Source organism: Sinocyclocheilus rhinocerous, unplaced genomic scaffold (genome assembly GCF_001515625.1).
Source record: "Sinocyclocheilus rhinocerous isolate Xijiao unplaced genomic scaffold, SAMN03320098_v1.1 scaffold3603, whole genome shotgun sequence".
Lineage (NCBI taxonomy): Eukaryota > Metazoa > Chordata > Actinopteri > Cypriniformes > Cyprinidae > Sinocyclocheilus > Sinocyclocheilus rhinocerous.
The window spans coordinates 24430-38081 of NW_015631097.1; the positions used below are offsets into that span (position 1 = coordinate 24430).

Here is a 13652-nt window from a genome sequence, read left to right on the forward strand (position 1 = left end):
ATGTGGCAAGCGGTGCAAACAACAATAGCAGGAGAAGAAGCCATTACTCACCATGATTGATGAATGAATCTGACTTACCACTGTTGTTTGATGAACTTGTGAAAAAACGGAGCGAGAGAGAAAAGAAACGGAGCGAGAGAAAAAAAGAAAACCGCAACAGATGCGAATGGAAACACGAATGACAAGCTAACCGGCTAACGAATGCTAACGCGCTGCACACATGCTGCACTCACGGTTTTAGAATAAAAGGGAACAATCAAATTAATCAGATTAGTTTGATAGATAATATCAGAAATATGGTGGGAATTAAGTTATATTTTATCACTTTAAACAACAGAGAGTGATAGTAAGATAGAGATTCAACAGAAAAGCGAAGCTACACGGAGCTACAGTCGCAAACCACTCAGCAGCACGGCAGACAGGAACCGGAAGACAAGCGTGTAAATTCCTTAAATATCAGACATGGAATGGTTGCTAAGTTAGCAAATGGCTTGCCATTAGGCTTGCAAAGGGATGGAATTTTCCTGAAAGTTTTCAGAATTTTTGGAAAATGTAGTGATTTTTTTTTGGACACTTTTGGGAAAAAATGTGTACATTTTCAGAAACTTTTGGAAAGTTTCCAGAAAATCACTGGAAAGTTTCTGCCCCTTTGAAACCCTACTTGCCATTTTAATGAAATGGAGATCACAATCCTGCTAATCAATCAAGTTTGCAAGCAGCATATATATATATATATATATATATACCAAACTTTTGTGTATTATTATTATTATTAATTTGTGTTATTTATTTTTGTTTATGGCTGCTGTTTTTGCTTATACTGTATTAGGGCTGGGCGATAATACGATAACGATAATTATTGCGATATAATTTTCCTCGATAAAACGATATGAAGAGTTTGATAAATGTTCGTAAAGTTTGCCGAGCACAATCACTATCATTTTTTTAACGAGGATGAACGCGTCACAACCCTAAACAGCTGCAGCAGTGCTGTATAAATACATTTTAATTTGTACAGTAAATTTGTGTTATATGTAAACTGTGAACATTGAGTGCATTTACATGCACGTTTTTAAGCCGATTATGCTTAATAAGCTGAAGTGTGCATATGTGATGCATGACAGAACACATTGTTATTGCAGATTTAAAGGGATAGTTCACCAAAAATGAAAATTCGGTCATTAAAGGCAGAGTAAGGGATTTCTGGTAGCCAATGTTGATATTTGAAATCACCAAAACAAACACGCCCCTACCCCAAAAGGGTCTCGCCCCTATTTTGATAGCTCCGCCCCACATATATGTATGCAACCCAGGCATCGATTAGTTCTGTGAAACAAAGCAAAACTAATGTTACACCGTGTCTACGGACGTGAGTGGCGCGGCGCAACAAATCCCGACAGAAAACTGCTGCCGGGTTCTATTTATGACGTGCTGACACAAATTTCAAATGGTTTTCAACGGTCGTTTGATCGTGTCCAGTGTAGGCAGACTTTAGCTGTTGTAGACACGGTGTTACTCACCTATTGAGAAGAAACAAAGCAACCTCGGCGTCCGATCGCAGGCCTCCGTTCCTTGAGTTCTCTCCAGCGCTGGAAAGCTGATCCGATATTTACACGGGTCCTACTTCTTGCCTTATCGTTCCGCAGACGTTTTCCTCTTTTGTTTTTTATCCGCCATCTCTATCTTTCTGTCGCTCGGCTCGGCTAATGTCCGTCCCATGCACTGAACACGCTCTTCTCCACATCACGAGTAGACACGCCCCTTATTGCTGATTGGCTACAAGTTTGTTTTGCGAATCAGTTTTCTAAAGTGTTTTTGAAAAATCACTTACTCTGCCTTTAATTACTCACCCTCATGTCGTTCCAAACCCGTAAGACCTTCGTTCATCTTCGGAACACAAATTAAGATATTTTTAATGGAATCTGAGAGCTCTCTGACCCTCCATAGACAGCAAGGATACTACCACAAACAAGGCACAGAAACATAGCAAGGACATTGGTAAAATAGTCCATGTGACATCAGGGGTTCAACCTTAATTTTACGAAGCTACGAGAATACTTTTTGTGCGTTGTTTAAGTTTAGCATGCGCCGCTGTCTACTGAACGTAAACAATGCTGATTACGTTGATTACGTTCTGGGGTACTCTCCAAAATGGTGGAAGACGGTAAAGAAAAATTGCTGAATAAATTGTTATTATTGTTTTCTTTGTGCACAAAAAGTATTCTCGGGAAGACAACATAGTGTGTAAAAATGAATAAGCAATGGAGAAATTTCAGTTTCAGTGACTTTTCCCTCTACATTTTTACCTACTGTTGAAGTATTTATCTAAAATGCTCAGTGTGAGACAAAACTGAAATTTTTGTATAGTATAGAAAGCAGTCTGTGAAAAAAAAGTAGAATAAAATGCATATAACAAATATGAAATTAAATTGTATATAACAAAAGGAAATTTACTTATAACATATTTTGCATATAACAAATAAATGGTCTAAACATTTTGACCAGTGTGGCTCAATGACAAAAACGCTTTTTATTTTGGTGGCACTGACACAATAACTAGGTTTTGAAGCATGAATTAAATGTTTTGGGTGAGTTACTACCTTTTCCAGACATGCAATAGCGTTCTGATATTTCAGCAAACAGTTTTGACAATTGCACATGCAGTTTAGAGATTAAGACCGTTTCGAAAAATGTGCCAAAGCAGTTGAGAAAAACTGTACATTGTCATTCAAATGTTTGGGGTCAGTAAGATTTTAATTGAACTAAAGTGACAGTAAAGACATTTTAATGTTATAAAAAAAAACAACAACAGCAAAAAATCATATAAATATTGTTCTTTTGAACTTTATATGATCAAAAAGTCCTGAAAAACTATCATTCTTTCCACAAAAATATTGATCAGCACAATTGTTTTACCATTGGAAATAATAAGTGTTTCTTTAGCATCAAATCAACATATTCGATTTTTTTTTTTTTTTTTTGAAGGATCATGTGACACTGAAGACTGGAGTAATGGTTACTGAAAATTTTGCTTTGCCATCACATGAACACATTAAATTTTTTAAATATACTGCAATATAAACATTTATTTAAAATTGTAAAAATATTTCACATGATTACTGTTTTACTGCATTTATGAATAAATCATCACAGCCTTGCTGAGTATAAGAGACTTCTTTCAAAAACATTCAAAAATCAACCCCAAACATTTGACTCTAGTGTATCCTGGGAACATTATTTTTGTTGTTGCAATATTAATAACAATGAATCTCCATACTTATTTGCTGATATTAATATTTATGCTACAAAACATTTTTTTATGTATATTGTTTGGTTGGTTGGTAATTATAAGTACTTTTTCAAGACATTTAAATGAAATGTACATGGCACCCTACTATTGAATATACATATTCACAGAGATACAGAAGTAAATATTTGGCGATTGCAATTTCTCATGTAGACTGCAGCAGGGGAAGTACAACTGCAACCTTTGTGCTTTTTCCCCCCAAAGGATATAAGGTACTAGCTCTTCTAGACCCCACTGATGAAGAACAAGAGACAGCCGATATTTACATCCATGTGACGTACATCAAAAAATGGGATATCTGTGCGGGTGATGCCATCTTGAGGTCTCTTGGTGGTCAAATGACAACTCTCAAAGGAGAGAAGATTGATTACTCTGGGACAGAGGGAAACAAGGGCGGCCTACTGGCGAGCATTAAAACTGACCACAAGGCACTGGTGAAAAGACTTCCACCCTGGGAAGAGAGCAAACAATAATAAATCACTGCCCGGTCCTGTCCCTAACAGTCTCATTTTCTTCGGTACCACAAAGTTGTGTAGAAATATGAGAAAATAAAGATTTGCTTGTGACACTAGGTGACTGATCCAACATCAGTGAATGAGTGAATATGAGTGAGTTTGAAAACTGTTACAGGTTATAAACAAAGGAAGTGCGCCTTTGGGTTGTACAGTTCATTAGCTATGTACACTGAAAAAAAAAAAAACTTGTAAGATTTACTTAAAATGTGTTTGTGCAATTTGTTACGAGGATTTTTTAAAAGTAAATTTTACTGCTCTAATATCAAGTAGAACTTAATCGCTATTATTACGTAAAATCTACTTGCTAAACTTAACATTCATGAAGAAATTAAATCTAATTGCACCCTAATTAAGTAAATATTACTTAATTATATTTAATTTAAAAGTGTTTATTTAAAGTAAAGTTTATTTATTATTTTATAGACAGGAACCTTGCATTTATCAAAATATTAAGTAAATCCTACTATTTACTGAAGTAAATAAGTAGATTTAATTATATATGTTTTGTTCGAGATGTCCCATTTAGTTTTATGAATATAGATTACTCCCTATGATTATGTAAACATTGCAAATTTCTTTTTGATTAATATAACCACATAAACTATATTCATTTTGTCTATACCTGGGGTTCTGAACTCTGGCCCTCGAGGTCCACTTTCCTGCAGAGTTTAGCTCTAACCCTAATCAAACACACCTGAACAAGCTCATCAAGGTCTTTAGGATTACTAGAAAGTTAAAGCTTGCTAAACTCTGCAGGGACATGAACCTCGAGCGCCAGAGTTGAAAACCTCTGGTCTATACCTTTATCACAAATAACACAACTAAAATACAATTAAACTCTTTATTTTTCCAACATTAATAAGTGAATCAGTCACATTCACATACACAGTTTCGACCCCAGGAGGTATAAAATATATATAAAAAAATATTTAACAAACAACAAGATGAGGTTTTAACCTGACAGAGCTAGGTAGTATTGATATAACCAAAACTGCATCTAACATGAAAACCATCAGTCTGTCTTCCTCCCCACACCTCAAGTGTCCACTGTATTGGCTTGTCGTCAGAGTTAGGTCACCCTGTAAATAAACAGACACGATTTGTGGTATTAAAACAATGATCTAAAACATTTAACCACAATTTTATATTATGCAGTGAAGAATAGGTAAAAATAACAACAGTAATGTTATATCATGCAAATCTATGCATAGATTTATACTTGCCTGAATATGAGAATTAGACCAATCACTCCTTCTGTATGCTCATCAACTTACACTCCGGCTTATTCTGCAGTGAATCCAAAACCTTCCTGTTGATAGAAACATTTGTTCATAAGACTTGGCTTTTTAACCAACAAATTACAGATTGAGCAAAAGAAAAGATTTAACTAACAAGACTGGACTGGAATTAACTATAATTAAGTTGAATACCATCATAAAGAAGCGTAAAAACACTTTTACTAACACTTTCTATTCACACTTTTCAAAATCAGTCCTATAAAACATAATCGCTGGCGGCAACAGGTGCTTTAGGGTTAGGTACCATGTTAGCTTAGCATAGCGACAAAACACGACAATTAATGAGATACAGTGTTATTGCTCTAAACTCTATTATGTCAGTTGAGTGTTTGAAATAACAGAAAGCGTTATGCTAAATTATGCGATTGTTTTAATTTAGTAACGAGGTTAGCTAGCTAGCAGTTACAATGTTAAATAATTTCCAGTAATTTCCAATTGTGCTCAAGTTTTTACGTGAAAAACAGCTTTGTGAATCTCTGAACTATTGAAAACATTTTCGCTGAAATATCACTCACTGTGAACGCACGCAAGTTAACTTTAATGAGGTTATGTGATTAATATGAACGTCAATGTATAATGAGTCAAGCAAACAAGAATCAAACTATCGAAATGCACACGGACCAAAGTATTACAAATCAGAAATCTAAAACAGAAAGGCAAACTTACCTTAAACACGAGAAAATCCAGCCCTGCATCTCCTCCATGACAAGCCCAACTGTCCCTCTCTGATTCAAAGCCAAACATGCATGCGCGGATGAACTTTTAGATTAAAATGTACTCAATATTTCTAAATTTATGTGCAGTGACTATAAAACATGTAAATATTACAAGTAAATATTAATAAGAGTTACTATTCTCACACAGTTCATTAATTACATGAATTAAATGTGTACATTTTACTTGTAATATTACAAATCAAGGAGAACAATTTTCTAAGTAGAATTTATGATGATTAATATATTTTACAACAACACAAACTTTTTTTCAGTGTATTTTTTGACACATGTAAAGAATGTTTAAGTAAAAATGAAGTGAACCAGTAGCTTTATTTGATTTCCTGTTTGTTTTTTGAGAGTGTTGTTTCAAAAAATGGATGGTAAAACCAGGTTTAAATGGTTTTGGGTTAAGATTTAACTGTGAATACAGAGATAACTTGAATATGACATCCTTGTGCATAGCACCACTTCTCTTCAGTATTCATACCCTTGCTATGATTGTTGAGTCCCTACGGATAGTCATGGTACTGTTTCCCTTCTGACAAAACCTTGTGTGCATGAAAAAAAAGGAGAAAGAATAAAAGCAGTAATGTGGGGAATGGGGGGAAATCTGCATGTGCCATTTTACAGATCTTGTCTGAGATTTGAGGCATGTAATTTGGCTTCACATTGATAGATGTCTTCATTCTGCCTTTTTTCTGCATAAATAAAGATTATGGGTTTTATGGAGTGAACCTTCTTTTTTTTTTTCCTTTTTTTTTAGGTGCAATAGCATATACAGCTGTGAAAATGGTTAGTAAATCTAAATCTAAAACCTTATAAATTTTAAATTATTTGAAATAAACATTAACTGAAATAAAATTGAATATATATATATATTAAAAAAAAAAAAAATTCAGCTAGTTGCCAAGGCAATTTTTCTGACTTTAGTTTAACTTGATGTAGGCCTACTAAAATAAATAAAACTGAAAACAACAAAATGACTAAAACTTGAACTAAAATGAAAATGGAAAATGAAAACTTTTTCCAAAAAAAAAGCATATTTAAATGTATTTTATTTGAATGTGCTTTTATTGCATTTAAATTATCTAAACATCTGTTAGCAGATTATAAAATGTTTTTTATCAGTATTGGTCAACACATCTTAAAGATGTTCATAAATGTGAGCCAACAAGAGCATCAGTTTGTCCACCACAAGGTGGCAGGATAGTTTTATCTTGTGTTTTTATACGTGCTGTAGAGCAAGAACTTGTATTTCATGTTCATATAAAAAGTATAATATGCTAAACAGAAACGTATGTTTTTATGATCATGGAGCCATATTTAGTTTCTTGACCAGCATAAACTGTTTTGCGGATGCATTTTAAAACATAAATCAGAGTGTGCAGTGACACAGCAGGCAGTGAAATTGAGCCACTCAATTCCTGTTTTCCTGTTTCCACACAATCATACTCTTGCAGCTTTAAATGAATTGTCCAGCACCTCACAGCTAGCTATGCCACACTGTCTTTCTACAATCCTCATTTTTTTATTTCTGCAGACATCGTCAATTATCACAGCATGCCATTCTAACCCTCTGTGACTAAACTCCAGTGTGTCAATGCGATGATGTCGAATTAGAGAAAAGTCATGCCAATCTCCTGAGATGGCTTTTATCGAAGAAAGAGCAACTCCATATTTACAGTAGGACAATCGGTGGGATAGATTAATGTTTGAAATAAAAGTTTGACCTTATTACAAAAAGTAGGCCTGTTGTTTAATAATATGGCATGTATATGCTTCCTCCTCATCAAAAACACAACTGGCTGCTGATTCTTGCCATGATCAGCATATTTATGGATTATTGCATTATTCATAGTTACTATCTATTACCATCTCACTGATCTAATTGATATGTTGCTAAAAGGCTTGCTGCCATTTCTTTGATATGCTAAAGGGAATTGCACTTAATGGTGTTTTTATTCACCATGTCTGGCTTGGGTCCAGAATACAGATGTTCTTGGTAAAATGTTGATTTACGTGACTGTTTACACACCTCGTTTTTCTATAAATTTTTTGTCCCAGTTGTTTTTTATTTGAACATGTACAGTTGTGTTCAAAATGATTCATACTCTTAGTAAATGTGAAAGAAGGCTGTGAAAATAAGTCTGCATTGTTTATTAATTTGATCTTTCATCTAAAAGTAAAAAAATCTAACCTTTAAATGAAGTTAAAAAAAAATGGCCAACCCAGTCCTGACCTGAACCCTATATAAAGTGAGTGGGGTGAACTGAAGAGGAGAAGCACCAACATGGACCTGGAAATCTGAAAGGTCTAGTGATTCTGAATGAAGGAATGGTCTTTGATCTCTTGTCAAATATTCTTCAAACTCTTCAGGCATTACAGGTCTTCACTCAGAACTGTTATCTTGGCAAATAGAGGTTGCAAAAAATTCAGGCATTACAGGTCTTCACTCAGAGCTGTTATCTTGGCAAATAGAGGTTGCAAAAAATTTAATAAAAGAGAATGATTAATTGTGGCCAATGTGTATTAGAGAAACACATTTATTTCATATTGAGATCACCCCCCCCCCCCTTTTAAATTCTTATTCTTTAATGAGTTTTTGGTTTTTGTAATTTTTGTAATAAAATTTCAAAAGGATTAACGGTGTAGATTTATTTTCACAGCCTTCTTTGATCGTATTTACAGAGGGTATGAATAATTTTGAGCACAACTATATATACTTTATATAGTTCCTTGCAAAAGTATTCATACCTCTTTTTCACATTTTATGTGAAAGACAGATCCAGCAGCGATTAATCTGCCTTTAAATTACTTTTTTTTTCACATCAGTCTACACTCCATACACCTGTCTTGGATGTGGACATTGAGGCTCCTCTCAACGGTCACCAGAAGGCTCCCTCTCCTGAATTTTGACCCTCTCCTTGTCACTACATTTGCCTCTGCCCACCCGATTATCCGGCACCTGTAGGCCATTTTTATAAAGTATTTAAGCCCTGAACTGACTATTGCTCTTTGTGAAGCCTTTGTTGCCATGGGACATTTCTGAGCATTCTACCCTTGTCTGGATTACTCTGTTTAACACAGAAGACTTTGTCAGCGACAGATCCAGCAGCATTACAGCAACTATCATCTGAATTATCTGCCCAATCGAATGTTTTGGCTGCTCACCAACAACAACTGTTAGATGAGCTGGTCTGGACGCTACAAGACCTGCGAATGAGTCCTGCCACAATGCCTCCCCAAATGCTTTTCCGTGAAGTTTTTGAACATTATGTGGGAGGTTTGGAGGCTGGTGATTAGTTGCTTAATTTACATCAGGGAAGATTTGCTGCAGATTATGCTCTTGCATTTTGCACCCTTGCTGCCCATAAGGTTTGGATGCATGACACATTTAAAGTACTCTTCAGAAAAGGATTAAACCCTGAGTTGCAATCAGAGCTAGCCTGCCGAGATGAGAGAAGGAATTTGGATCAATTTATTCATTTGGCCATTCGTATAGACAAATCTTGTGCGCTCCCAAAGACCTCCCAGACCTTCACCAGCCCTGAGTACACTGCCTGTGGACGAACAAGAGCCCATGCAAATTGGACGCACGTCAAATCAGTTATCTGCCCAATCGAATGCTTTGGCTGCTCACCAACAACAACTGTTAGTGAGAATCAGACACCAACTATGTTTATACTGTGGCCAGACGGGACACTTCAAGGCAAACTGCCCCACTCGGCCACCTCAAGATGATCCATCAGCCGTGAGTATTTTGGGTACTTTTTTCCTGAGTATAGCCAGTTTGCTATTGCCAGTAATTTTGATGTTTGCCACTATAAACTTTAATTCTGAGGCCCTGATAGATAACAAGCTGGGGAGCCCAGTGTTTTAACCAGTGCCTCTCAGTCATCTCTTCTACCACAGTCAGAGCAACTGCCATCACCAAAGCAGCCAATATACCTCACCTGCCTTCCAGAGGCGGCTCGTCGGGGGAGGCAGGGGAGGCACAGCTTCCCCAAAATATTGAGGTGAAAATGGGAGGAAGACGATTTAATGTTAATAAAATTCATAATTCATTTCAGTTCATGTCTCAGCATGTGTATTTTTGTTTGTAATTTCACAGCTGTAATACCATAACATGTTAATGAAGTGGGAAAGTGCCACTTTTCTATCGCGAATGTGCCGAATCTGCTGATGTAATTACAACCACAAGGTGATATAGAAGGGTAGGGGGAGGCCGGGGGGAGAGCTCGAGCTCTCGTGCCTCCGTTGGTAAAAAAAATTAGCCAATCAGCATCGAGTGTTCACTTTCAGTGCTGAGGAGTGTTGAGAAAAGAAACCTCGTTAAGGGAGGCTAGCCTCCCTTCTGATATCAACCAATCATCAAAGAGACGTAAATTACGTGATATTAGTTTGAACATCTCCAGCTGCGCTGATAATGTAACAAGTACTTATGATGAGTAGCAATATTGAATATTTGATCGCCAACAGATTTACCAAGCTGTCATTCAAACAGTAGCTCTCTTTTAACACAGACTTTTAAGAAGGGATGGATGTTTGCTTCAAGTGATAGGCCAGGTAAGTGAAATTATATTATCTTGCTGTATGTGTGTCGTTTTCTTTACGTTTTCTGACTAAACGCAACCAAAAAGCCATTTTAAAGTGGTTAAGCAAATAATAATAATAATCGGCAGGGATCCCAGACCAATACAATTAGTGTGCCTCCTCTATTTTAAAACCCACGAGCCGCCACTGCTGCCTTCAGATGATCTTGACCTCACCAAAGCCTTCAGCAAAGCCAAGGCCTCACGCTAATGCGTCTGAGCATTTATTACAACACAATAATAACAAAGCAACAAAAAAATGTTACAGCCTTGAGTTTCTTGGTATGATGCGCCAAGCACATCTGCATTTAGCAGTTATCTGTCATTATCAGCTCTAGTCCTGGTTGTTCCAAACTTCTTCTATTAAGGATAATACAGGAGATTTTCTTCTCTTGAGATCTACAGGGAGTTCTTTTGATCTCATGGCTTTTTAGACCTTTAATTGAGATGTGTGTTTGCCTTTCCAAATCATACCCATTCAATTGAATTTGCCACAGGTTAACTCCACTTGAAGTGTAGTAATATCTACAAGCAATACTGGAATTTCAGGTGTCTCAGAAAAGGGTACAAATACTTATGCAATATACTTAACTTATGCAACCGTTTTTTGTTTTTTTGTGGCAACATAAACTGTGAAAAAAATGAAGGGGTATTAATACTTTCGCAAGGCACTGTGTATATATAAACCATTATTTTCTTAAAACTGTATATAACTTAACTTTTTTTTTTGGGATTTTTTACAAGAACACGTTAAATTTATCTAGGAAATAATTTTTTTTACTAAGCATTCTCTTATTTTTGCTCCTTTTCAAAGTTTTTTAATGTATTTTACTGAAATTATTTTATTGTGTTCTTCAAATATGAAAATCATTCTAAGAAAATTTTCACTTTTTGAACTATGACAATCTAAATAAAACTGAAATATCACAAACCAATTCATGATTTGTTCTTTTAAAATGATTTATATACATTTTTACACAAATTACAATTGTGGTGTTACATCCACCACAAATGAAAAATTTGCCACAATTTTTACAAATGTTTTATGAAAAGTTGGCATATTTGCTTACCAAGGAGACACATATGTCAGTAAAGAGCTTAAGATGAATGTCAGCGTGTGGGAAGACAACAAAGAAAATGGTTAATATCACTTGCAGACAGGGGTGCCATGAAGAGTTTTAAGGGGGTATGCATGACAGAAATTTGGGCGCCCTTCTTCCAGATGAATGTGGTTTTTTTTCCCCCGTTTAACACTTAATAAGAAATTGAAAGAAACTCTGGCAGATCCCATGTAGGGACGGTGATGGGGCGAGGCGGGTTGAGCCTCCTAGACCCCTCCAAAAAGCGAACAACTAGGTTGTTCTTGCCCACCGATTGGCCAGCTATAGGAGCGTGAGAGGCTGCTATGGCTGCTACATAGACCTTGAGCATGGAAGGGGAACGACCCTTATCCAACAGCTCTTGCAGGAAGGACAATATCAGAGATATGTTGCAGGAAATTGGGTCTGCGCCACGGGCTGTACACCAAGTGAAGAAGACAGACCACTGTACAGCAAGCGGAGAAGAAGAGGGCATAGAGCCATCTTGTAGATGGTGCTCTAGCCTGAGATATTGTATTTAGTATGCTCGCGGTGAGGTCTGCAGGCTCCCATCGAGAGGCCAAAGGTGCAGAGCCCACAGCTTGGGCTGGGGGTGCAATATCATTCTGTTCGCCTGAGAGAGGAAGATCCGTCTCAGGGGAATGGGCCACAGGGCTGCTGAGAGCAGCCGAGACAGCTCTGCAAACCAGTGTTGGTTCCTCCAGAGCGGGGCCACTAACAAAACCTTGTATTTCTGTTCCCTGATTCGCCTGATTACCTGTGGAATCAGGGCAATTGGTGGAAAAGCGTAAAGGAGGAGGTCGGGCCAGTCATGGGCCAACGCATCCCTGTCCTTCGAAAAATAAGTTGACGAAGAAAAAGTTAAGTTCAAGGGCTATGAGAGTTGTCTTCTGAGGCGAAGAAGTCGACCTCTGCCTTGCCGAAGATCTCCCAGATTCTCTGAACCATTTGTGGGTGGAGCATCCACTCTTCTGAGGGGACCTTGCTCAGAGATAGCATGTCTGGTCCTTGCTAAGCCTGTCCGTCACATGCGCTGCTCTGGTCCACCTTGACACCTTCGTGGTGTCCGAGATGCCAGGCGTGGGACGGAACTCGTGGTTTCAGCCAGTACTGAAGGGGCCGCATGTGAAGCAGACCCAACTGAAGTACCGGAGACGCAGAGGCCATGCGGCCCAGCATCTTCTGAAATGCCTTGAGAGGGCGAGAGGCTCCAACTTTGAATTAGGCTGCGAGCTGCTGAATGGCCAGTGCATGTTCTGGCGTGACTACCACCCTCATTTGGGCTGAGTCGAGAACTGTTCCCAGCAACGATATTCCTGGCCAGACTATGAGTTCATGAACGGCCTCCTTGGCCGTAACAGTACAGACAGAGAGCTCATGGACGGCCTCCATGGCTGTGACAGGACAGGCAGTGAGTTCATGAGTGGGCGCCACCGCCTTGGGAGGTTCTGCAGCGGAAGCCGCCACCTCTGGAGGTTCTGCAGCGGATTTGTGGAAATGAGAGATGGCTGAGTCAGATAGAAAGATGGCTAGCCTACGCGTAATATGGAGATTTACTTGTAAATATTAATACGCATAATATGGAGATTTACTTGTAAATATTAATAGGCATTTATATAGCCCTGGCAGCCCCTGAAATGGGTCGTATTGACATTACCTGAGTGGTTGAAGAATACGCTACAGCGCTCATTCAAAGACGTGCATTTATTGCTTGGACGGAGCAAGAGCACCTAAAATGCATGTGTAGATTCAGTCGAGTGATAAAGTTTACCCTCTTCAAATGAATGCTGTTGAACTGAATTTACGGAGCAAACTATTTGCTAAAATAACCATTAACAGCAATACAGTGGTTCTGTCAGATGCGCGTGAAAGCTGCATGTGTTACTATAACAAATACTGCGTGTTTTCTTTCAGAATCATCATTGGCTGGTAGAAATACAAAAATAGGTTACATAACAGTTTTTACTGACACATTGTCAATTAATCTGATCATATGCTTTTTGTAAGATAGAAAGAAGAGGAGCTCACACATCACATGAGTCACTTTATTAAACATTTTTAGTCAGTTATTATGAAATAATAGTAATTGAGTGGTAACATTTTGATAGCTAGCCTATATTAAAT

At 37.5% G+C, this 13652-nt stretch overlaps 1 protein-coding gene and 1 long non-coding RNA gene across 3 annotated transcripts in view; both read left to right on the plus strand.

The window, feature by feature from the left end:
* The window catches only part of LOC107741594 (inositol monophosphatase 3-like), a 19788-nt gene extending 15778 nt beyond the window's left edge, over positions 1 to 4010 (plus strand). The window contains exon 5 of one of the 2 annotated variants that reach the window (XM_016554343.1): positions 3512 to 4010. In XM_016554343.1, coding sequence (XP_016409829.1) covers positions 3512 to 3780 — 269 coding nt within the window. In that variant the 3' untranslated portion in view covers positions 3781 to 4010. The remainder of the gene's footprint in view (positions 1 to 3511) is intronic. The other variant, XM_016554344.1, reaches the window with a different exon arrangement.
* Positions 4011 to 5640: 1630 nt separating this feature from the next.
* On the plus strand, positions 5641 to 12831 carry LOC107741596 (uncharacterized). The gene is made up of 3 exons (XR_001640215.1): positions 5641 to 6313; positions 10744 to 10749; positions 12822 to 12831. It is a non-coding gene; the product is annotated as an uncharacterized LOC107741596 (long non-coding RNA).
* The last annotated feature ends 821 nt before the right edge of the window (positions 12832 to 13652 follow it).